At 45.5% G+C, this 23,435-nt stretch overlaps 1 protein-coding gene across 1 annotated transcript in view; it reads right to left on the reverse strand.

Moving 5' to 3' along the window:
* The window catches only part of LOC309561587 (zinc finger CCCH domain-containing protein 7B-like), a 604,923-nt gene that overhangs the window by 488,071 nt on the left and 93,417 nt on the right, over positions 1-23,435 (reverse strand). The window contains exons 5-6 of the mRNA XM_082265580.1: positions 16,382-16,540; positions 16,226-16,306 (exon numbers count right to left, since the gene is read on the reverse strand). Of these exons, the coding sequence (XP_082121706.1) occupies positions 16,226-16,306; positions 16,382-16,540 (240 nt within the window). The remainder of the gene's footprint in view (positions 1-16,225; positions 16,307-16,381; positions 16,541-23,435) is intronic.

Raw genomic sequence — 23,435 nt, forward strand, 5'->3', positions numbered from 1 at the left:
TGGAAGAGAACTCCAGTGGCAACCTGTGAAGCTCTGGTGAACTCCATGCCCAAGAGAGTTAAGGCAGTGCTGGAAAATAATGGTGGCCACACAAAATATAGACACTCTGAGCCCTATTTGGACATTTAAACTTAGGGGTGTACTCCCTTTTGCTGCCAGCAGTTTAGACATTAATGGCTGTGTTGAGTTATTTTGAGGGGACAGCAAATTTACACTGTTATACAAGCTGTACACTCACTACTTTACATTATAGCAAAGTGTAATTTCTTCAGTGTTGTCACATGAAAAGGTATAATAACATATTTACAAATATGTGAGGGGTGTACTCACTTTTGTGAGACACTGTATGGGAACATTTGTCATGAATCAATTTAAAAAATCCAGAACTGATACAATCCACCTGTTGATCCCATGCATAGGCAATAATTACAATTCATACATTTCTACTGCTCGTAGGATCCAACTTTCCTCAATGCTTTTTTCCCTATATACATCACACAATTCATAGTTACAAAAACATGCCTACAACATGCACAGGCTTATTATCTTTAAATGTTCAATATGTATGCAATAAATATCCTAAACAGTTAATCAAAGATGGAATCAAGATAGAATCTTCATAGTTCTTTGATCAGAGTCTAAACTGCTTATCAAGTCTAAAGCACACGTTATTTCTTTTGTGTTCCAAAAACATTTCTCCTTTATCTGAACACATGCTTGTTTCAAAAGTCCTAAACACCTCCTTCACATACATCTTGTTACATGTTTAGCTTCCTAAACAACTCTGACTGGTTTATTTGCATATATCCTAGATTCTTAACACAGAATCAAACAAATACATTTGCTATAAAATCCTCAAATATCCATGGCAACACAGATGGTAAATCTTCCTAGGAGGTGGACTTCCTAGTCTTCAGCATAGGCGGAATAACCGACCCAAGCAAACCTCTATCCCTGAGTACCTGAAATATCAGATAAAACCCATCCGGATTAAGGGACCACTCCCCTTGGTCCAACGCCTATCGACTGAGATAGTCCGTCTGCCAATTTTCCACGCCTGAAATGTGCACGACAGAGGGCTGGAACGAAGCTATCAGAATAGAGGTACTCACCGAGGCAGAGATCCCGAGAGCAGTTTGCTGTTGCGACTAAGCGCACTCCGCCCCTCTGGAGATGATACAAAGGGTGGATGGCACAAAGAGGCACAAGCTACCAGCAGGCAGGGTACAGCTTGCGCGGAGGTCCTGTAGAACTGAAGCAGAGACTGATCAGGATCCAGCAGAAGTAGTAGGTAGAAAGACGGGAGCAGGCTGAGAGTCAAACACAGGTAAGCAGACAATCTAGGTCACAGGCTGGGGGTCAAGGCACTGGAGACAGGAGGTAAGACTGGGTCACAAGCAGAAGGTCGAGGCACAGGGGACTGAAGGTGAATCCGGGTCGCAGGCAGAGGGTCAAACACAGGAGACAGGAGCAAAAGTCTGTGAAACAAGCCGAGGTCGGGTCCAGGAGAAGATCAGAGTAGGTCAGGGTCGATCCGGGTCACAGCAGGTAAACAATCAAACAGGAAACCAGAACTCAGGTACAGGAAGCTGAAGACAAACCAGCAATTCTTCTGAGCACTTGCTCAGCTTTTATAGAAAGCCAGGAAGTCATATGCTGCGTGTCATGTGACGGCCAGTCTGCAGCTGAAGGTTTCTCTGACAGTGCCCCCCCGGCCTCTGGACGCCCAAACAGGACATAAACTCCGGGTGAGCCAAATGAAAAGCTCAGATCAAGCGAGGGGCGTGTATGTTTGAGGGTTCCCAAGAGTTGTTTTCAAGTGGATACCCCTTCCAATTGATTAGGTATTGGAGAGGTCTACCCCCTCTTCCTGCAGTTCAGTATGGCTTCAACCTCAAATTTATTTTCTCCATCCACCTGGACCGGTGGAGGAGGCGGCTCCTCTCTTCCCGGGAAGGGGCTAGGAATCACTGGTTTTAGTAAGGATGCATGAAAAACAGAATGAATTCTGTAAGAGCTGGGTAAGGCCAATTTAAAGGCCACAGGGTTAACCATCCTCTTGATTTTGAATGGCCCTATGAACTTTGGGCCCAATTTCCGTGAGGGAAAAGGTAATCTGAGGTTAGCTGAAGATAACCAAACTTCCTCACCGACCTTGAAAACCGGGTTCTCCTTTCTTCCCCTGTTGTAGTACTTCTTATAGTCATCCTGCGCCTTCTGCATTTTTTCCTGAATCCTTTGAAAGTTCAGTTGGATGGAAGCTATTCGATCTACGACAGCAGAGGAACAGATAATTCAGGGGTAGCGTTCGAAAGGAAAGAAGGGTGAAACCCAAAGTTAGACCAGAAGGGCATTTGGTTGGTGGCTGTGTGAACTGAATTATTATACACAAACTCGGCGTAGAGTAGCAGGGAGGACCAGTCATCCTGGGAGCCGGAAGAAAAACAGCGGAGATACAGCTCCAGGGTTTGGTTCGTTCTGTCTTGCCATTGCTTTTAGGGTGATCTGCAGAGGAGAGACAGACCTTTATTTTTTAGTGCTTTACAAAGTTCTTTTCAAAATTTGGTGGGGAAATTAACCCCTCTGTCAGAAACAACACTGTTGGGTACTCCTTGTAGCCTTATTATTTATTTGATAAAAATGTTAGCTGTCTCCAAAGCAGGGGGGGGGGGTGCCCACCACGGGCAAGAAGTGTGCCATTTTGGAAAGGCGGTCGACAACGACCAGAATGGAGGTGAAACCTTCTGAGGGAGGAAGATCAAAAATGAAGTCCATAGAAACTTCAGCCCATGGGCGTTCTGGAATAGGTTAAGGTCTAAGTAATCCCCAAGATTTGGCGTTAGCCCCTTTACTGCGCTGGCAAGAAATACAAGAGAGAACATACCTTTTACAGTCCTGCCTCCAACCAGGCCACCAAAAAGAGCGGGCAACCAATTCTGAAATCTTCTGAGTCCCAAAGTGACCAGCCAGTTTATGGTCATGAAGCAACTTTAACATCAGGGGTCTAGCATTGGGTGGGACAAAAATTGTTCCTTGGGACCAGAGCAAGTCATCTTGTTTCTCCAAGGAGGATACTTCTGGGTCAGTACAATGGCTGGACGCCAACTTGATGGAGGTCATAAGATCAGTGTGTGTGAGCAGAAGGAAGTTTTGCGGAGACAAGATGGTGCTAGGTTACGTTGACTGGGGAGATTCAGAGAACTTCCGGGAGAGTGCGTCTGCTTTCTCATTCTTAAAGCCAGGTCTATAAGAAATATGAAAGTTGAACCTAGAAAAGAAAAAAGGGCCCACCAGGCTTGCCTGGGTCTTAAGCGTTTGGCTGTCCTGAGATATTCTAGGTTTTTATGATCGGTGAAGATCATGATGGAATGGGACGCACCCTCCAAAAGATATCTCCACTCCTCTACAGCGAACTTGATGGCCAACAGCTCCCGGTCTCCCACATCTTAATTTCCTTTCCGGGGAACTTAGTTTCCAAGATGCGAAAGCTACAGGATGGAGGAAACCTTGGGGCCCTGTCTCTGGGAGAGGATGGCTCCAGTGGCAGTTTCCGAGCATCCACCCCCAACACAAATGTCAGGGCTGGATCCGGATGCCGTAGGATTGGTGCAGAGGTGAAAAGGGCTTTGAGTTCGGTAAAAGCTTCCTGGGCTTCTTGGAACCACTTAAAACGACTGTTGGCAGGTTAGTTGGGTGCAACAATGGATGAGAAGCCAACGATAAACCTCCCGTAAAAATTTGCGAATCCAATAAACCACTGTAACCCCTTCTTGTCTACTGGAGCCGGCCACTCCTAAATTGCCTTGATCTTCTGGGGATCCATTGCAACACCGTTGGTAGAAATGATAAAGCCTAGGATTTGCACAACAGATTTTTCGAACTCGCATTTCTCTGCTTTAAAAAGGTACAATTTGTGTCCCCTGAGAATTGCAAGGCTGTCTTTAAGTGAACCCGGTGTAGCTCAATGGTGGCAGAAAAAAATAAGAATGTTGTCCAGGTAAACCACTAGGAAATTGTCCAGATATTCTCGAAAAATGTTGTTTATCAGGTGCTGAAACGTGGCCGGGGCATTAGACAGCCCAAAGGGCATTACCAAATATTCATAATGTCCAAATCTGGACCTGAAGGCAGTCTTCCATTCATCTCCAGGCCTAATTCGGACAAGGTTATAGGCACCTCGCAGATCCAACTTGGAGAAAATTTGGGCGGACCGGAAATGCTGAAAAAACTCTGGGATGAGTGGGAGAGGAGAATGATTTTTAATCGTTATTTTGTTCAGTTCTCTATAGTCTATGCATGGTGTTAGGGAACCATCTTTCTTTTCCACTAAGAAGAAGATGCCGGCTCCGGCCGGTGAAGAGGATGGACGAATGGAACCCTTATCCAAGTTCTCATCAATATAAGTCTTAAGAGCCGCTAGTTCAGTCTCTGATAGTGGAAAAATGCGGCCAAAGGGTATTTCGGAACCAGGTAGCAAATCAATGGGGCAGTCGCAAGACCGATGAGGTGGTAGGCAATCAGCTTGTTGTTTATCGAAGACATTTCTAAATTCAAGATATACCGGAGGGACGTGCTGGAGATTGTCAGGTATGGGTGCTACGGTTAAACAGGAGGCCGGAGCTGGAGGAAGGCAATGCTGGGAACAGTAGGGAAAGGAGAAGGAGACTTTCTTCTTGTACCAATTGATGTCAGGTTCATGTGCCTGTAGCCAGGGGAGTCCCAAGATGATGGAGAAAATGGGGGAGAAGTTGATTTCAAAGCTTAGAAGCTCCTGGTGGCCCGGAAACCGTGGTGACAAGGATGGGCTATGTTTGTTGTGTGATAAATCCAGAGCGAGGAAGAGACCCATCAGCCAGGTAGACTTGGAGGCCTTGTTCTTTGGTCTGCAGTGGAATGTGTAGTTTTTGGGCCAGTGAAGTGTCTAGGAAACAGCTACAGGCTCCGGAATCAATAATTGCTGGTAGATGAGCTTCCTTTTCCGTTAGCTGTAAGGAGAGGCGCAAGTCTGCAATAAACCAGGGTTTTGAAAGTTCATGAAAAACTGCGAGCGTGACTTACTGGGTCTCATGGGGCAGGTACCCAGAAAATGTCCAGTTCCCCCACAGTACAGACAGAGATTGGCCTGTCGCCGTCATTGCTTCTCTTCAGGGGTAGAGGAGCACAGACCAATCCAAGCTGCATGGGCTCAGCCTCTGGAGCAGAGGTGACAGGAGTCACCGGAAAGTATGAGTGAACAGGAGAAGGTTTAGGGAGCATCCAGCTAGGTCAGGGACCCTGGAAGCGTTCAGTGCGCCGCTCGCGTATGAGCCTGTCTAACTTGGCAGTGGATTGGATTAAATCCTCCAAAGTGGCAGGGGTTTCAATCCTGGCCAACTCCTCTTTCAAAGCTTAGGACAGCCCCTGGCGGTACTGGTATTAAAGAGCGGGCTCGTTCCACCGTGTCAACCGACCATTTGCGAAATTCAGCGGTGTAGTCCTCCACCGGTCTCTTGCCTTGGGACAGGGAGTGTAGCATAGCTTCTGCGGTAGCGGTGCGTTGAGGGTCGTCGTATAGTTGAGACATACTCTCAAAGAAAAGGTCCATAAAATTCAGAAGAGAGCTCCTCTGTTCCATCAGGCTTTGGGCAAAGGCCTGCAGCTCTTCGGTCAACAGGGAGATGACAAATCCCACCTTAACTACTTCGGACAGAAAAGTCCTGGGCTGAAGGGCTAAATACAAGGAGCAGGCATTTTTGAAGGCCCGGAACTTTTTGCGATCGCCTGAAAAAAACGCTCTGGCGTGGGAACCCTGGGCTCAGGGGTAGCCATGATTACTGTGGGGCTAGATGCAACTTAAGAGAAGGCTGCACTGGTGGGCGCAGGGGCTGCGGCTGTTGATGCGGGTGCCCCTGAAAGTTGCTGGAGACGACTGTCAATCTGAGCATAGCCTTCCTGCAGTTTCTGAACCGCATCAGTGAGGGCTGTGACCTGCTGGCACAGGATCTCAAGAGGAGAACGCGCCCTGTCGGCCTCGGACATGGCTGGTTTGTACTATCAGAATGGAGGTACTCACCGAGGCCGAGAGTGCACTCCGCCCCTCTGGAGGTGATACAGAGGGTGGATGGCACAAAGAGGCACAAGCTACCAGCAGGAAGGGTAGAGCTTGTGTGGAGGTCCAGTATAACTGGAGCAGAGACTTATCAGGATCCAGCAGAAGTAGTAGGTAGAAAGTCCGGAGCAGGCTGAGGGTCAAACACAGGTAATCAGACAGTCCAGGTCACAGGCTGGGGGTCAAGGCACTGGAGACAGGAGGCAAGACTGGGTCACAAGCAGAAAGTCGAGGCACAGGGGACTGAAAGGGAATTTGGGTCGCAGGCAGAGGGTCATACACAGGAGACATGGACAAAGTCTGTGACACAAGCCGAGGTCGGGTCCAGGAGAAATCAGAGTAGGTTAGGGTCGATCCGGGTCACAGCAGGTAATCTAGCAAACAGGAACTCAGGTACAGGAAGCTGAAGACAAACAAGCAATTCTTCTGAGCACTTGCTCAGCTTTTATAGGCAGCAAGGAAGTCAAAAGGAAGTCATGTGGTGCGTGTCATGCGACGACCAGTCTGCAGCTGAAGGTTTCTCTGACAGAAACATTCTGCCCAACAGAGAATGCCAGATACCTCCAGAGTCGCCAACACACTTTTTGTTTTGCTCTGGTGATTGATATAAGCCACCGCTGTGGCATTGGCCAACATAATCCTTACCAGGAACCTCCTGAGCCGATCTGTCCAGTGATCAAGGCACAGCCTGATCCCCCAAAGTTCCAAGACATTGACCGGCAGCCTGGATTCTTCCAGCATCCAACAACCCTGAGCAGAGCTCAGCCCCAGGACACCTCCCCACCCAGACAGACTGGCATCCCTCATGACCACTGTCCAATATATGGGGAGAAATTACTTGCCCTGCCGAAGAGTAGGTGAACTAAGCCACCAGACCAGAGAACCCCTGGTTTCCCAGCTCAGACTGTCCAGAGACTTTGGACACTTGTCCCATTTCACCAGGATCTCCCTTTGAAGGGACCTCGTATGAAACTGCGCCAACAGGACCACCTCAAAAATAGACACCATCAGGCCTAGCACTCACATGCAAGCCAGGAGGGAGGGCCTCCTGTGGGACAGCAACAGATGAATCACAGCATGCATCTTCTAGCGTTTGTCCAGTGGAAGAAACACTCTGGCCAGAGCTGAATCCAGAATTAGATCCAGGTAATACAATTTCCTGGATGGGATCAGGGCAGACATTTGGTAGTTCATAAGCCAACTGAACTGTTTTAACCACTTCTGGACCGGAAGATTTTCTCCCTTAATGACCAGGCCATTTCTTGCAATTCGGCACTATGTTACTTTAACGGACAATTGACCGGTTGTGCGACGCTGTACTCAAATAAAATTGATGTCCTTTTTTTCCCCACAAATAGAGGTTTTTTTTTTTTTATGCCATTTGGTCACCTGTGCGATTTTAATTTTTTTTGCGCCATAAACAAAGAGCAACAATTCTGAAAAAAAAAAAATATTTTCATTTTCTACTATACAACATCCCCCAAAAAAATTAAATATAAAAACAAACTCAAATTATTTCATCATTTTAGGCCAATTTGTATTCTGCTACATATTTCTGGTACAAAAAAACCATCCCAATAAGCGTATTTTGATTGCTTTTCGCAAAAGTTATTGCGTGTACAAACTAGGGGAAAGATTTATGTCATTTTTATTTTTTTTACTAGGAATGGCGGCTATCCACAATTGTTAGCGGGAGTGCAACATTGCGGCGAACAGATCAGACCCCTAACTCACATTTTTGACACTTTTGGGGTGTCCAGTGACATTATTACAGCAATCAGTGCTAAAAATATGCACGGTTACTGTAATAACACTGGCAGGGAGGGGTTAAATTTTAGCTTAGGGCGTTTTCTAACTTTGGGGGTGGGGGGGGGGGGTCGGGCTTGTAATATCAAGAGAGACCTGTGTTCCTAAATAGCAGGAACACAGGGGCTGTGTTGATAGTGGAGATAACAGTCTGTTGTATTTACAAGAGGAGGTCGTCCAAGTAGCCCAGCACAGCAATCCCCCCCCTGATGTAGCAACACCAAGACCAGGGCCAACACCTTTGTGCCCCGCTGACCAAGTCCTGTAGGATGTAACGCATACAGGAGGAGGAGCCACATCTTATGACGTCACCCGCTGCTATCCTGTTTTGCCAGCATGAAATCGGGGTTCTGTTATATTGATTTATGCTGCTAACCAGGATGATCAGTTTGTGTTTTACTTAATTAAATGTGCTTATTTTTAATAAGTAGAGAGCACTTAGATCTATTATTTCTTCACATGTGTTTATCATCGAGTGGATGTCCAGGGGTCCCTGTTATCTTTTGTAACATCCCCCTGAGCAAGACAGGAGTTATCGTCTGTTTGGCTATACAGGCATCTGTTATGTGAGAGGCTTGGAAAGAGCTGAGGTTCGTTAGACCGCCACTGCTAAATATACTCAGATTCCTTTTATGGGACTAGCGCTTTTGACCTGCTGGTAACACAGAGGTCATTGGATTGAGGTGAACGTGATGTGTTTCTACGGGTGAAAGGATTTATCACCTGAACTATCTTTTCCATTTTTCTTTCACTTACCGTGTGGAACCTGTTTTGCTCAACAAGGGACTTTTAATTACATATATTTAAATCCTATTTGAATAAATTTGTAACAAGCACTGCACTGTGTAGATTGGACTAAGTGATGCACCCTTTAGTGTTCAGCTTGCAATTTTAATTCTATCAGTGGTTGATCGTTTGCGCTGAATGTATTTTACCAGGTTTTAATAAAAACCTTGAAACCGTTCTGATACTGGAATCAGAACAATTACTCCCTAAAGCAACAAGTTCTGCACCGCCCCAAAGAAAGCTTGCAGCCAGTCCAGGGATAGAAGCAAATTGGGAGGGAAAGAACCTTTCCGGAGGGCAAAAAATAAACTATCTTGTAACAGGACAGAATTACTTTGTGGACCCATTTGTCATTCACCAAGGAGGTCCACGGGCCCAGAAACCAGAGAAGAGGTCTCCCCAACCAAGGCATGGGTGAGGGCACACCTTTATGCCAAAGAGGCTTTGTCCATGGGTCTAGAGAAACCTGCTCTCGGCTTGTCAGACCAGGCCTGCTTGGAACCTCCTGGGGGGGCATCACAGACAAATAGCAGCCCCTGGACCAACTTGTCCACTAACTCAACATAGGCAGGGGGAATTTGCTCACCCACCACACCATGGCGCAAAAGTCTTGCCAGCTCAGAGTTTGCGACACCAGGGCAATGGGCAGGACCGGCCGTAGCGCCTAACCAGCAATAGGGAACATATTGCAGGCCGCAGACTTCACTTCTCTGTCAGACGGATTTTTAAAGGCCGGGGATTCCTCTACCAGAACCATGGTTGCCTTATTTAACCTGGACACAGGAGGGTCCACCACTGGTGGGACAGTCCACTTCTTCAGTGACGCTTCAGAGGGATACCTCACCGTGAAGTGTTTAGGAACCACAAAGGGACATTTTGTACGCTACCGACCTTTGTAGACAAACATGTCAAAATAGGAGGGATACTTTTGCCGTGCGAGACAGCTTCGGAGTGTAAAAAAGGGACAGTCATCTCTGCAGCCGCCTCAGCTGCATGCTGCATCTCTAAAGTCTCCTGCACAGATGTAATCAGTGCATCAACCAGCACCTTTCTGCACGCAGCTATAGTTGTAGAGGAATCATCCTCAATATCTGACAGATCAGGCATCCACGTCCATGGCAGCAGAGCCAGATTCAGGATGTGACAAGACAGATGAGGCAGGGGTGGGTGAGGGATGCTTTCTGCTAGCCTGTCGGCTACCTACCAAAGGCCACCTCTACACAGAAAACAAAGGACTCCAGGACTGCCGTCAGTGCATCAATGGAAGCCTGGGACCCTAAGGGCCTTGCTACCTCCGATAGGGGGCCAGGTGGGGAAACATGCTCCTGAGACTGTGTGAGTGACAAGGGAGAACCCACCAGCAAATGTGTCCAGCACCACTAGAGCGCTCACCTAACCTGAAGCACTGCACCCGCACTACCACAGGGGTACCCAGAGGCAAAGCACCCCGCAACCTGCAGCAGAGAGAGGAAGGGACCCCGCTAAGACACAACACTCCACCAGAGGAGAGCTGGTCTGCACCAGAGATAGCCAGGGATCAACGTGCAGCATCCAGAAGAAAAGGAAACCCAGGAGTCAACACTAGTGGAAAGGGAGGGGAACCCACAGCCATATTCATGGCCGCCACTCCTGTGCACGCCGGACCACTCAAAAATGGGCACCAGACTACACAAACGTAGCCGCCAGGAGAGAAAAAAAAAAACACACAGGCCCCAAAAGCATGGCGCCAACCACGGCAAAATTGCAGCCACATGCGGCGCCCACAAAGCTCCCAGGGACCAGGAAAAAAGCCCCGGAGCCCAGGCCACAACTCTGCGGTGGAGAGAGGACCCGGGCCGCAAGACCACTACATGGCCAGTGTCCACCCAATCAAAGAAATTCGCCCCGCCAGTGGCATGTCTGTCCCCCCCCCCACTACTACCAACCCCCATCCAGTGGGGCTATGTCGCGGCCGACGCAGCGTGCAGGTCCGGTCTGCGCGGGCTCAATGGCCAGATTGGGGGGGGGGGGGAACCACTGGATTCATCTATACAGCCTGTCGCCCAGCCCAGCAGTTGATTGTAGGTCTCACAGGAAAAAAAAAAAAAAAAAAAAAACCAGGAGAAAAAAAGCCATTTAAAAAGGAAAAAATTGCCAGAATCAAATGGAGCTAGGTCCCGGCAGGGAGCAAGGTCCTTACTCCTGACTAAGCAGAAAAAAAAAAGGGGCCTATAGTAGAGAGGGGGATATAAACCAGCTAGGACTTCCCATAGGCGTAGCCAAGTGTTTTTTTCTGCTCGGTATCCTACTCCTGTAGGGGGAAGATATAACCCTATGGTTCTGAATATGGAGTGCTGTGTCCATCAGTGATCGAAAGAGAAAGAAAATCATTTTAACTATTTTGGGACAGTTTTCTATAAAGAAAATATAAAAAAAAAAAAAAACCCCCAGGAGAAATCCATAACTATTTACTACCAAATAAAAAGCCCAATTTGCCCTTAAAAAAAACAAGGTATAATCCACCTGGAAGCACAAAGTAGTTATGATATGTACGGTTTTACGAACACAAGTTAAAGTTGAAATATTGTGCTTAGGCATTTAGATTTGCTTTACCTTACGCGTGATGGAGTTAAAAAACAGGGGGGGGGGTGATTCTTTTTTATACCCACTGTATATGGTCATGTCATTATCATCAGGTTACTGCATTGTATACTATTAAAGCTGTATTAAACCCAAAAGCAAAAAAACATTTATTATTTTGCAGCTTACCAATTCTTAGATGTAATGGCTGCATTGGTTTGCTTTTTTAGCATTTCTTTCCAGAAAGTCTGTTTCTCAGTAGAACAGACTTATTTATGTACACTACCATCCAAAACTTTGTGGTCACTGTTCTTTCAATGAAGATAACCTTAAATTAATCAGAAATACAGTCGACGTTGTTAATGTGGTAAATTACTATTCTAGCTGGAAATGGCTGATTTTTAATGGAATATCTACATAGGTCTACATAGGCCCTTTTCCAGCAACCATCACTCCTGTGTTCTAATGGTACATTGCGTTAGCTAATCGTGTTAAAAGGATAATTGATGATTACAAAACCCTTGTGCAATTATGTTAGCACAGTTGAAAACTGTTGTGCTGATTAGAGAAGCTATAAAACTGGCCTTCCTTTGAGCTAGTTGAATATCTGAAGCATCAGCATTTGTGGGTTCGATTATACTCTAAAAATGGCCAGAAATTGCAACCTTTCTGGGCGGAAGTACTCAAAAGTTCACGGATCATACCCTTACTACCCTCCTCCACCACAATAGCTTTCCGAGATCGTCCTACCGCTCCTGTTTACGGCGGCCAGGAGCTGTATTCCTCTTCTCTAGAAGCAGTCCCAGCCTCCCACGATAGCAATGTGGCTACGTAAAGTAGAGTAGATCAACGAAATGGAGGACCTTGTGGCTCTCGAAAGGGGCACTAGAGATGGGTTCCTCAAACGATGGTACTATTGGCATGAGTTCAGTTTTTCCGCAGAATACAAAGATCTGGTTGCCTAGATTGCCTCGGTTAGAATGGATGGCCCTCTAACCTCCAACCCCCCCCCCTTTTTTTTTTCCTTTTCTCTCTCCCTTCCCCCCCCCCTTCTTATTTTCTCTATTCCCTCTACTCCTTTTATTTGCCAGTTACACCCGACTTCTGGGATAAAAATTTCTCCCATTCCCCCCGGCATACGTACATTTGCTACTTATTGATGCCTGATGGAGTGGTCGGCCACCTGGGTTGTTCCTCTCCGTTCCCGTATACCGGCCATGTGGTAGATGCCGGTGGAGATGGAGGTCACCCTGGGGGACTGGCGTCCTACAGATTTTTACTGATATCCTATATATTATCTTTAACTTCATGTTCTTATTTTTTTTTTTTCTGTTCAATTTCTTCTGTGTTCACTTACTGATGTTTGGACATATATCATTGCTCTTGATGAAATTGTACGCCTTTTGCTCCTTAATAAAAATTGAATTTACAAAAAAAAAAAAAAAAAATGGCCAGAAAAAGAGAACTTTCTTCTGAACCTCGACAGTCTATTCTTGTTAAGAGAAATGAAGGCTATTCCATGCGAGAAATTCCCAAGACACTGAAGATTTATTACAACGGTGTGTACTACTCCCTTCAGAGAACAGCACAAACTGGCTCTAACCAGAAAAGAAATAGAAGTGGGAGGCCCGGTGCACAACTAAGCAAGAGGACAAGTACATTAGAGTCTCTAGTTTGAGAAATTGACGCCTCACAGGTCCTTAAAGCCAGCTTCATTAAATGGTACCCACAAAACGCCAGTCTCAACATCCACGGTGAAGAGGCGACTCCGGGATGCTGGCCTTCTAGGCAGAGTGGCAAAGAAAAAAATCCATTGCTGAGACAGGTCAACAAAAGGAAAAGATTAAGATGGGCAAAATAACACAGACATTGGACAGAGGAAGATTGGAAAAAAGTGTTATGGACAGTTGAATCTAAGTTTGAGGTGTTTGGATCACGCAGACAAACATTTGTGAGACGCATAACAAGAGAACAGATGCTGGAGTGCCTGGCGCCATCTGTCAAGCATGGTGGAGGTAATGTGATGGTCTGGGGCTGCTTTGGTCCTGGTAAAGTGGGAGATTTTTACAAGGTAAAATGGATTTTGAATAAGGAAGGCTATAACTCCATTTCACAACGCCATGCAATACCCTGTGGACAACGCTTGATTGGAGTCAATTTCCTCCTACAACAGGACAATGACCCAAAGTACACCTCTAAACTACGCAAGAACTATTTAGGGAAAAAGCAGTCAACTGGTATTCTGTCTGTAATGGAGTGGCCAGCGCAGTCACCAGATCTCAACCCTTTTCAGCTATTGTAGGAGCAGCTTTACTGTATGGTATGTAAGAAGTGCCCATCAAGCAAATCCAACCTGGGGAGGTGCTTCAGGAAGCCTAGGGTGAAATTTCCTCACATTTGCTCAACAAATTGGCAGCTAGAATGCCAAAGGTTTGCAAGGCTGTAATTGCTGCAAATGGAGAATTCTTTGATGAAAGAAAAGTTTGAAGGATAAAAGTATTTATTTCAAATACAAATCATTATTTATTATGTCTTGAATATATTTTCTATTCATTTTGCAACTCATTTGATGAATTAAAGTGTGTTTTTTTAATAGAAAACATGAAATTATCTGGGTGACCTCAAACTTTTGAACTGTAGTATATGTATGTAAAACCTTTATTCCAAAAGGGAAAAAAACTGTGTGCTGTTACTGATTATAAAGGGTTTGTTGCAGCTTGGCTTCAATTTGTATCTAAATCTGCTAGCACATCTAACAATTCCCTCTATTGACCATGCTGCTGTCCAAAGGTGCCCCCTTGTGCCCTTTAATGCAGAGTGGGGGGCACTCTGATAGAGGTGCGTTACAGATCCACAGGTGAAGAGAGGGGGAAAAGCCTGAAAAAGAAAACGAATGTAGCTTACCAATCCTTACATGTGGTGGCTGCAATAAAGACATTTTTGTTGGGGTTTAATGCCACTTTAACTGTCTATTGACTGTAAATATGTTAGGTAGGGCTGGTCTCCCCATAGAGGCCTTTTGTCCCTACAGTTATCACCTATATTCTATTTTAGTGCAAGAATAGATTCAGAATAGACATGCAGTATATGATAAAAACAATTTAATGGTCATGGTGTTCACAATCTCATGCATGTATTAATTTGGTTACATTTTTTCATTCTATAGTATAATATTACTATAGTTTTTAACATAATGGGATTTCACCTAAAGGAAGCAAAATCAGCACAAGGGACACATTCCACTAACTGGAATTTTTGACTCTTGTCCTGACTTTTCTGTTTTTACCTTGGCTGCAAGAAGACTTTAAGGAGAGCCTTCACTCATTACAGGAAACGTTTTTCTTTTTATCCCTCACCCCTTACAGAGCTGGAAAATGTTTCAATGTTCCTGGAAAGTTCTGTATAATCTTTCTTCCTGCTTCCTTGCCCAAGGCGAGAAAAACAAAAACCGCCACTGGATCACGCATCCACTGTTTTACTGAGGGTGAATGAGCCCCCTGACATCCTGCACAAGTGCAGACATGATATTGCTCATGGGCCTCAAGTACCTGGCAGAGACCCGAAGCATGTCTGTGCACACACAGGAGATTCCAGCACCTGCTCAGAGAAGCTGTGGGACTCCACAATGTCGTGAATACCAAGAAATAAGGGGAACCCTGAAAATGTGCTGGATTTGCTTAGTACTCTTTCCCCATTTATATGTTAATGAGGGACTGCCAATTTATTTCAACCACTATAAACATACCCTCTGAGCTACCTGGTCCCTTTAGCTTGAAAAGGGGGAGTGTCCCTGAAATCCATAGCCATACTAACGACACTGCCCCTGTGCAACCCTGAATGTTGAGCCAGTTGAAAAGTGAAAATGCTGGGGACATTGCTATTCTTCAGCATCTGGTTTGTCTGATGCTCAACTTTACTAGGAGGATCCAGGATATGTTTCCATTCCTTTATAGCCTCTCCACTGGCATCAAAGGGTTGTCAAATCTTCTGTATAAGGCTTTTTACAAGCTACTCCACTTATACTTTTAAGAAGGTAAAATGTTCTCCCAAGCAATGTAGGTTTTATTGCACAAAGGGTTGTCTTGAGCCCTGTTCTCTCATTTTTTGTGCAATAAATCTGCATATGTACAAGTACGCTGTATAGCAAGAGCTGCCTACCATCAGTTACTATTACAGCTCAGCCTGCAAATGTATCTTTTCCTCTCAAAATGTAACCTATAGCTAAATAACATGCTGGTTCACAAAACTTAACACCGCTCTGTAAAGCTCAATTTAAAAGTGAAAATAAAGTCAGTAAATTTTAATTTTTTTTTAAACAACAAACATGCTATACTTACCTGCTCTGTGCAGTGGTTTTGTACGGAGCAGTCCTAATCTTCTTCTTGGGTCCCCTGCCGGGGCTCCTGGCCCCTCCCTCCTGCAAAGCGCCTCCAGAGCAAGCAGCATGCAATGGAGGCACCAAAGCAGATCTGCTGCTGAGAAATGCCTCTGCGTGTCTTTTCACATAGAGCCACAGCTCGACGACGCCCCCTCTTTCTCCTCATTGGCTCACTGGCTGTGATTGAAAGCAGATGAAGCCAATGGCTCCCGCTGCTGTCTTAGCCACTGAGGAGGAAGAGTCCCTGGAGAGTGGAGGCTCCCATGCACATTGCTGGAAGATGATTGGGCTCAGTTAAGCATTGGGGGGCCGGGGAGAGATGCTGCACACTAAAGGTTTTTTACCTTCATGCATAAACCTTCAGCCTTTACAAACACTTTAACGCTACTCACACTACACAATCCCAGTCTATCCCCTAAAAATTACATTAAAGATTGAATTTTTCAAGCCAAGTAGCACTTGAACAGTCTATCCCCATAAGCTACTATTGGGGCCAAGGCCACGACCATGTGATTCAGGTAAGTATGCATAACAGAAACAAAAAGGTGTTTTTTTTTTTTTTTTTTTAATTAAAAGAAATTACACATAAGAAGAAACATAATACTTACGTTTGGTCTCTTGTATGCCTTACGTTGCTTTAGCCCCAGTTTCAGCACCAGCTCCTGTGCAAGTTCAGTCACACACTCATCCTGAGAGAAAGTGGAGATGTGGGTTAGCTTTAATCCACAAAGACAAGCAGCAAACCCCTGCTTGGTTTAGTATACCTGTACAAGGGCCAGTATCCTGTGACTGATGCAACTATAGGCTTCTTGGTGCTTTCCAAGTTTGTCCAGTGTTTTGGATTTACGATATAAAGCCCTCATGTTCTCCTTGTCAAGACTCAGAGCTCTTTCACTATCTTCTAAAGACTTCTCAAACAGACCCTGGATGAATAGATCAAAATTAGTTTCCTCCCAATTGTGACTGTGTCAGGAATAGGAATATTCTCCCACAGCAGATTATATGCTACTAACCAATATAGAAAAAAAAAAAAGTGTTCTTAAACTATATATCAGTGGTGTTCAACTTATAGGCATCATAAAAACAATCCTACCTGTACCTTTAGTTTTTCACCTGTATGAGATTTATATTAATCATGTATTTTCATTTGTTACCCTGTGTGCACAGTCTATAGTAGACTAAAAGGACCATATTCCAGCGCTTTTTTTAAAAGCTAGAGTTATTACCTGATAACTCCTTTTCCAGGAATCCTCCAGGGTGGTCACATGAGAAATAGGCTCCACCTTCTGCAGGAAACACAAGCACAGACTAGTTTAAAACAGGCCGCACAAGGCTGCCCTCTCAGTTGTACAAAGATTGCCTTGCTGTCAAACACCAACGTGCTGATCTATGGACTTAAACTCTTCCAATAGTAAGGGTGGGGGTCTACGGTCCTGGAGGATTCCTGGAAAAGGAGTTATCAGGTAATAACTCTAGCTTTCACCCGGCCATCCTCCAGGACAGTCAGCAGACCCCAAAGATTCATACCTAGGGTGGGACTACTACCTGCAGGACCTTTTGACTAAAGGTTAGATCTTAGGCGGAGACCAAGTTGATACTGTAGTGTTTCACAAAGGTGGAATCACTGGACCAGACGGCTGTTCCTCAGATCTGCTCAAAAGGAGGCCCCAGCTTTCTCTGCCCAGGAAGTCGCAATAGAGTGTGTAGAATGTACTTTCATGTTCGGCGGGCTGGCATAATTTTGAGTGCCATAAGCGGTTTTTATTTCAGTTCTGATCCATTTACCTATGGAATTTTAAGATGCCGATTTTCCTTTGTGAAGACCGCCGAATAGGACGAAAAAATTTGGAACTTTCATAAACTCTTCAGTGGCCTTCAGATAACAAAGAGAACATCTCACATCCACGGTTGTGAACGCTTCCTCCCCTTAGTTGGAATGATTTTGGTAGAAAGATGGTAAAATGACCTCCGGTGAAAAGCGGATGAAACTTTGGGGAGAAACAGCGTGTCTGCCCTGAGTATTATTTTGTCTGGGAAGACTGAAGAAAGGTTCCTTTAAATAGAGAGGGCCTGAAGTTCACTAACTCGTCTAGTTGACGTAATTGCGATCAGGAAGGCTTGTTTTAAGTGCCAGATATTTTTAATAAAGATTCCGAAATTGGCTCAAAGGGTGCATGAGTTAAAGCCCTGAGCACTAGGGAAAGGTCCCAAGAGGCCACTTCATGCTCTCGGCTGGACGTTTCCTTGAGATAGACTTAAACCGTTTGACCAGAGAGTTTTTGCTAAGCAGTGTATCCAAGAAAACTGAAAGTGCCGCAGTATATACTTTAAGAGTGCTTACTGTTAGGCCAGCTTCTGCTCCATCGAGCAAAAAGGTCGAGTACCATGGAAACATCTTCTAAATCTCGATGTTTGGGCATATTTGCGATTTGTGTCACTGCCGATCTCCAACTGTCCTTGGAGCACAGACTGGATACCAGTCCCTAAACTGAAAAGAGACTGTAGTAGACCTGTACCGAAATACCAGCCCTGAAAAGGACTTTTGCGGATCTTAACAGAGCTATTTGTGTCTAGCAATCTCTCCCTGATGCATACAGCAGATCTTTCCCTACGCTGACAAAAACCAGAATGTGAAATGGCCGCCTGCTCTGGTTCATTTATAAGGTAGGGGGCATGTCCATGTGCTGAAATGTTTCAATTGGCTGTCCCGTTCCACCTGACGGCTGTGTCATGGGTAGGCTTGTGACGGTATCAGATTTTCATGCTGCGATTAATTGATTAAGGTTTTGCCACGGTATACGGTATTATCACGGTATTCTATTATTAAATTTAAATTATTAAATTTCCACCTCACTTGAATTTCATTGCTGAATTTAGGGGCTTTGGTTCACTTATGCACATTATTATATAGTCAGTCAGTACAGACTCTGTGAACCAGGCCTAAAATAGGTCATCAAGCAGTGTCTGGCCTAACTGGTGATAACTGGTCCTGGCGCTCGGCTCCGATCCGATGGCCTGGTCATTAAGAGGGCAAATCCTTGTGGTCAAGAAGTGGTTAAACCTGAAGGAGGTGTTGTTTATAAATTACTTTACTATTGCTTTAGGCCTGGTTCACATGTATGCCAGAGCAGGAACCTGCAGTTCCTGCTCTGGCAAGCTTTCTGCATTTTTTGTATACGTGGGCACGGCATTTAAAAACAGTTTGCGTGTGCAGCAACGGCAGGTAAGTCGCATGGTGCAAAAGAAGGATGGATTTCATGGCCACTGCATTTTTTTTAAGTTCTGCATGCACCTTTTTTCAGCTGAAAACGCAGGCATAGCAGCTCAAGCTGCACGATTCTGGCCAAAATGAGAATCACGATTTTTTAGCTTGGAATAAAGATCACGATTCTCTGTGTAACAAAAAAAAAAAAAATTGGGATAACTTACTGTTACGTTTTTTTTTTTTATTCATTAAAGTCTATTAATTGCGTTTAAAAGACTGCTGCGCAAATACAGTGTGACATAAAATATTACAACAATCGCCATTTTTTTCTGTAGGGTCTCTGCTAAAAAAATATATAAAATGTTTGGGGGTTCTAAGTACTTTTCTAGCAAAAAAAAAAAACTGATTTTAACTTTCAAGCAACATGTGTCAGAAAAAGATCCAGTCTTTAAGAGGTTAAACTTCCTTTCTCCCTGGCAGAGGGAAGGAAAAGATACAAATGTAATCATTTTTGTTTATAGTTAGGTGTTAGCTGTGTGAGTGAATGAGTCATCCAGCTCTCTGAAATGTATCAATTCACAAGTCAGACCCAGGATCAGAGAAACTGCCACAATAACAATACCTTGGCTATGCAATACCGCGATATATCGAATTACCGAAAACCGGCATATGTCTAGTCATGGGTCAAAGTTCTACCCAATAAAAACTAATATGGCTGCCACGAACAACGCCATGTGTTAGCAAAATTGGCGGGTAGCAAACAAGCAAAATTCGCCGCAAACCGACCGCTGGGCGAACCGCAAGGCCATCTCTACACCTGTATACTTGTGATTTTACATGAACTTAGAGCTGCACGATTCTGGCTAAAATAAGAATCACAATTTTTTGCTTAGAATAAAGATCACGATTCTCTCACGATTCTTGGCGCAACATCATCTTTTACATTATATAAAAAAACAATTGGGCTAACTTGTATTTTTTCCCCAAAAAACTGCGTTTGAAAGACTTCTGCACAAATACCGTGTGACATAAAAGATTGCAATGATCGCCATTTTATTCTCTAGAATCTCTGCTAAAAAAATATATATAATGTTTGGGGGTTCTAAGTAATTTTCTAGCAAAAAATACTTTTAAGAGGTTAAACTGCTCTCCCTTACAGCCGGAAGTTCATTCCTTTGATCTAAGGCTCCATTCACATGTCAGCTTATAATCGCGGGCAGAACCGCCGCGGTTCCGCCCGCGATTCGGAGATTTATTGCAAATCGCGGGACGCCTAGCGTTGCCCGTTGATTTGCAATAGCCCCCCAAACGCCGAGCGATGTTGCCGCGATTTACGCCCCCCGAATCGCGGCAACATCGCGCAAACAAAATCGCGGGACGCAATACGCTCCAAAGAAGCTCTTGTACTTTTTTGGAGCGTATTGCGTCCCGCGATTTTGTTTGCGCGATGTTGCCGCGATTCGGCGGGCGTAAATCGCGGCAACATCGCTCGGCGTTTGGGGGGCTATTGCAAATCAACGGGCAACGCTAGGCGTCCCGCGATTTGCAATAAATCTCCGAATCGCGGGCGGAACCGCGGCGGTTCTGCCCGCGATTATAAGCTGACATGTGAATGCAGCCTAAAGAACGAAAAGATACATTGTAAAGCATTTTGTTTATACTTATCTAGCAGCTTTAACAATGTTGATAAACATTTGCCAAAGATTTTTTTTTTTTTTTTTACAGCTGTGAGTGAGCAGAAAACGGCTCAGTAAGAATTGAGGACATGCAGTTTTTTGCAGTTTTAAGATCGTCAGGGGGGTGAATCGAGATCGCGCTTTTTAACGATTAATTCTGCAGCTCTACATGAACTATTACATTTATACCTTTTTTTATTTATTTTTGTGGTTCTTTTGGCCCTTAAAATCCCATCACCTTTAAGAGGGTTACCTTTTTTCCTACAAAATACATTCTGCTACTCCTCCTGAGTATGGCGATACCATGTGTGAGACTTTTACAAAGCCTGGCCACATACAGAGGCCCAACATCCAAGTAGCACCTTCAGGCGTCCTGGAGCATCAAATTACACATCAACAAGCTATCACACTTTTGAAGTCCCTAGAGCACCAGGACAATGGAAACTCCCACAAAATTAACCCATCAAACACCCAAACACATAATCTAGGAGGCAAAATGCATCTTTTGAGCATGTCATTTTTTCGACAAGTTTTTGAAAAATGTGGAAAGAAAGTTAAAAACAGGATTTTTGTAAGATCTTACCGTAAAATCTGTTTCTCTGAAGTCCATTGACAGACGCAGCCTCCATCTTCATTAGCCATTAGGTTATGCTGCCCCCTGCAGGAGTAGTTCTAGGCAGGAAAATTTTTAAATCTCCACGCCCACGGGGCTGTCCCCACAGGCATACCCCACACACCCTCTGCTCCAGCAAACCAGTTTAGTTGTAAGCAGTGAAGAGAGAAAAAAAATCATCCCCATATCAGAGGGGCGGGTGCTGCGTCTGTCAATGGACTTCAGAAAAACAGATTTTACGGTAAGATCTTACAAAAAATGGAATTTTTGTAAAATCTTACCTGTAAAATTCCTTTCTCTGAGTCCTCCGACAGTCGCCGCCTCTTCATATTCGTCACTAATGGGGTTATTGACCTTTGCTCCGTAGGAGTAGCTAGGCAACAGAATATATTAATATCAAAGCTTTTAGCATATCCCACCCCCAGGGGGTGGTACCCTCAGTCCATACCTCCCTGCTTCCTGCATTTCCAACTCAGTTTCAGTAGCATAGCAGTAGAGTACATAAACAAACCCCAAAAGAGGGGCGGGGGCGGCGACTGTCGGAGGACTCCGAGAAAGGAATTTTACAGGTAAGATTTTACAAAAATTCAGTTTTCTCCTCCGACAGTTGCCGCCTCTTCATATTCGTCACTAATGGGGACGTCCCATAGCAGTGTAGACATGAGGGGTGGGAAAAAGAGCAGCTGCGCCTAAAGCAACGCAGTACCCACATCAGAGAAAGGAACCTTACCAAAGTAATAGAACCAACTGGGCAATAGGAAAACATGCTCAACAGGAGCAACAACCCAGGAAAAAACAAGTAACCCAGGGGTAAAAACACCCCAACAGCCAAGGGCCCAAACAAGGGACCCTAAGGCACTGCCGCACTAAGAACTTTGCGGCCAAAGGAAGCATCTGCCGATGCCTGAACATCCACTTTGTAAAATTTTGAGAAAGTGTGAACGGACGACCAAGTCGCCGCCTTAAACACCTGGGCCACAGAAGCCTGATGACGATAGGCCCAAGACGTACTCCGAGACCTGGCAGAGTGCGCCTTCACAGGAAAAGGAGGAACCTTCCCCTTCAAAGCACAGGCTTGCACAATGGTCTGTCTGATCCATTTGGCGATGGTAGCAGCCGACACCGCCATGCCCTTCCGAGGTCCCTCAGGAAGGACAAAGAGAGAATCCGACTTGCGAAAGGATTTAGTCGATGACAGGTAAACCCTGATCGCCCTAACATCCAAGGAATGCAAAGACACCTCCTTCGGATGCTTAGGCTTCGCGCAAAGCGAAAGCAAAACAATATCCTCATTGAGGTGAAATTCCGAGATCCTCTTCGGAAGAAAAGACGGGTTAGGTCGCAAGACCACCTTATCCAAGTGAATCACCAAATACGGAGATTTGCAGGACAAGGCCGCCAGCTCCGACACCCTGCGAGCCGAAGTGATCGCCACTAAGAAGGCAACCTTCTTGGACAACAGAGATAACGAGATCTCCCTGATATTTTCAAAAGGAGCATGTTGCAACACGGACAGAACAAGGTTCAAATACAATGGAGGCAAAGGCTCCCTCCTAGGAGGGACCATATGTCGCACCCCTTGAACAAAGGTGCTAACCAAAGAGTTAGACGCCACAGGGCGTTGAAAGAGAACGGCCAGCGCAGAAATCTGACCCTTAATCGTGGCTAACGCCAAACGCTGGTCCACGCCCGTTTGAAGGAAAGCCAACACCCTCGACACAGTACGAGCGAGGGGAATACCCCCTGGACTCACACCAGGCAAAGTAAGCCTTCCAAGTACGGTAGTAAATCTTCCCCGAAGAGGCCTTCCTAGCCTTGATCAAAGTGGGAATGACCTCAGGGGAAAGACCCCTATCCTTCAGGACCTGGCTTTCAACAGCTAGGCCATTAAAGCCAGCGTCTGTAAAGCAGGATGGAATATCGGTCCCTGAGACAGGAGATCTTCTCGAAGTGGCAGACGCCACGGAGCGTCGACCGCCAGATTCACGAGGTCTGCGTACCAAGACCGGCGAGGCCAGTCCGGTGCCACCAGAATCACTGTGTGCTGTTCCGAAGCCAACCTGCGAAGGAGCCTGGACAGCAGCTGAATCGGTGGAAAGGCATACATCAGGCGATACTGATGCCAGGGCGCCACTAACGCGTCTGAGGCGTCTGCCCGAGGATCGCGCGTTCTTGCCACGAACCTTTCCACCTTGTTGTTTAGACGAGACGCGAACAGGTTCACATCTGGGGATCCCCACTTCACGCACAACATCTGGAAGACATCCGGGTGAAGGGACCATTCTCCCTGGTCCAGGGTCTGGCGGCTCAGATAATCCGCCTGC

Source organism: Pelophylax lessonae (genome assembly GCF_965119305.1).
Source record: "Pelophylax lessonae genome assembly, chromosome: 8".
Classification (NCBI taxonomy): Eukaryota; Metazoa; Chordata; class Amphibia; order Anura; family Ranidae; genus Pelophylax; species Pelophylax lessonae.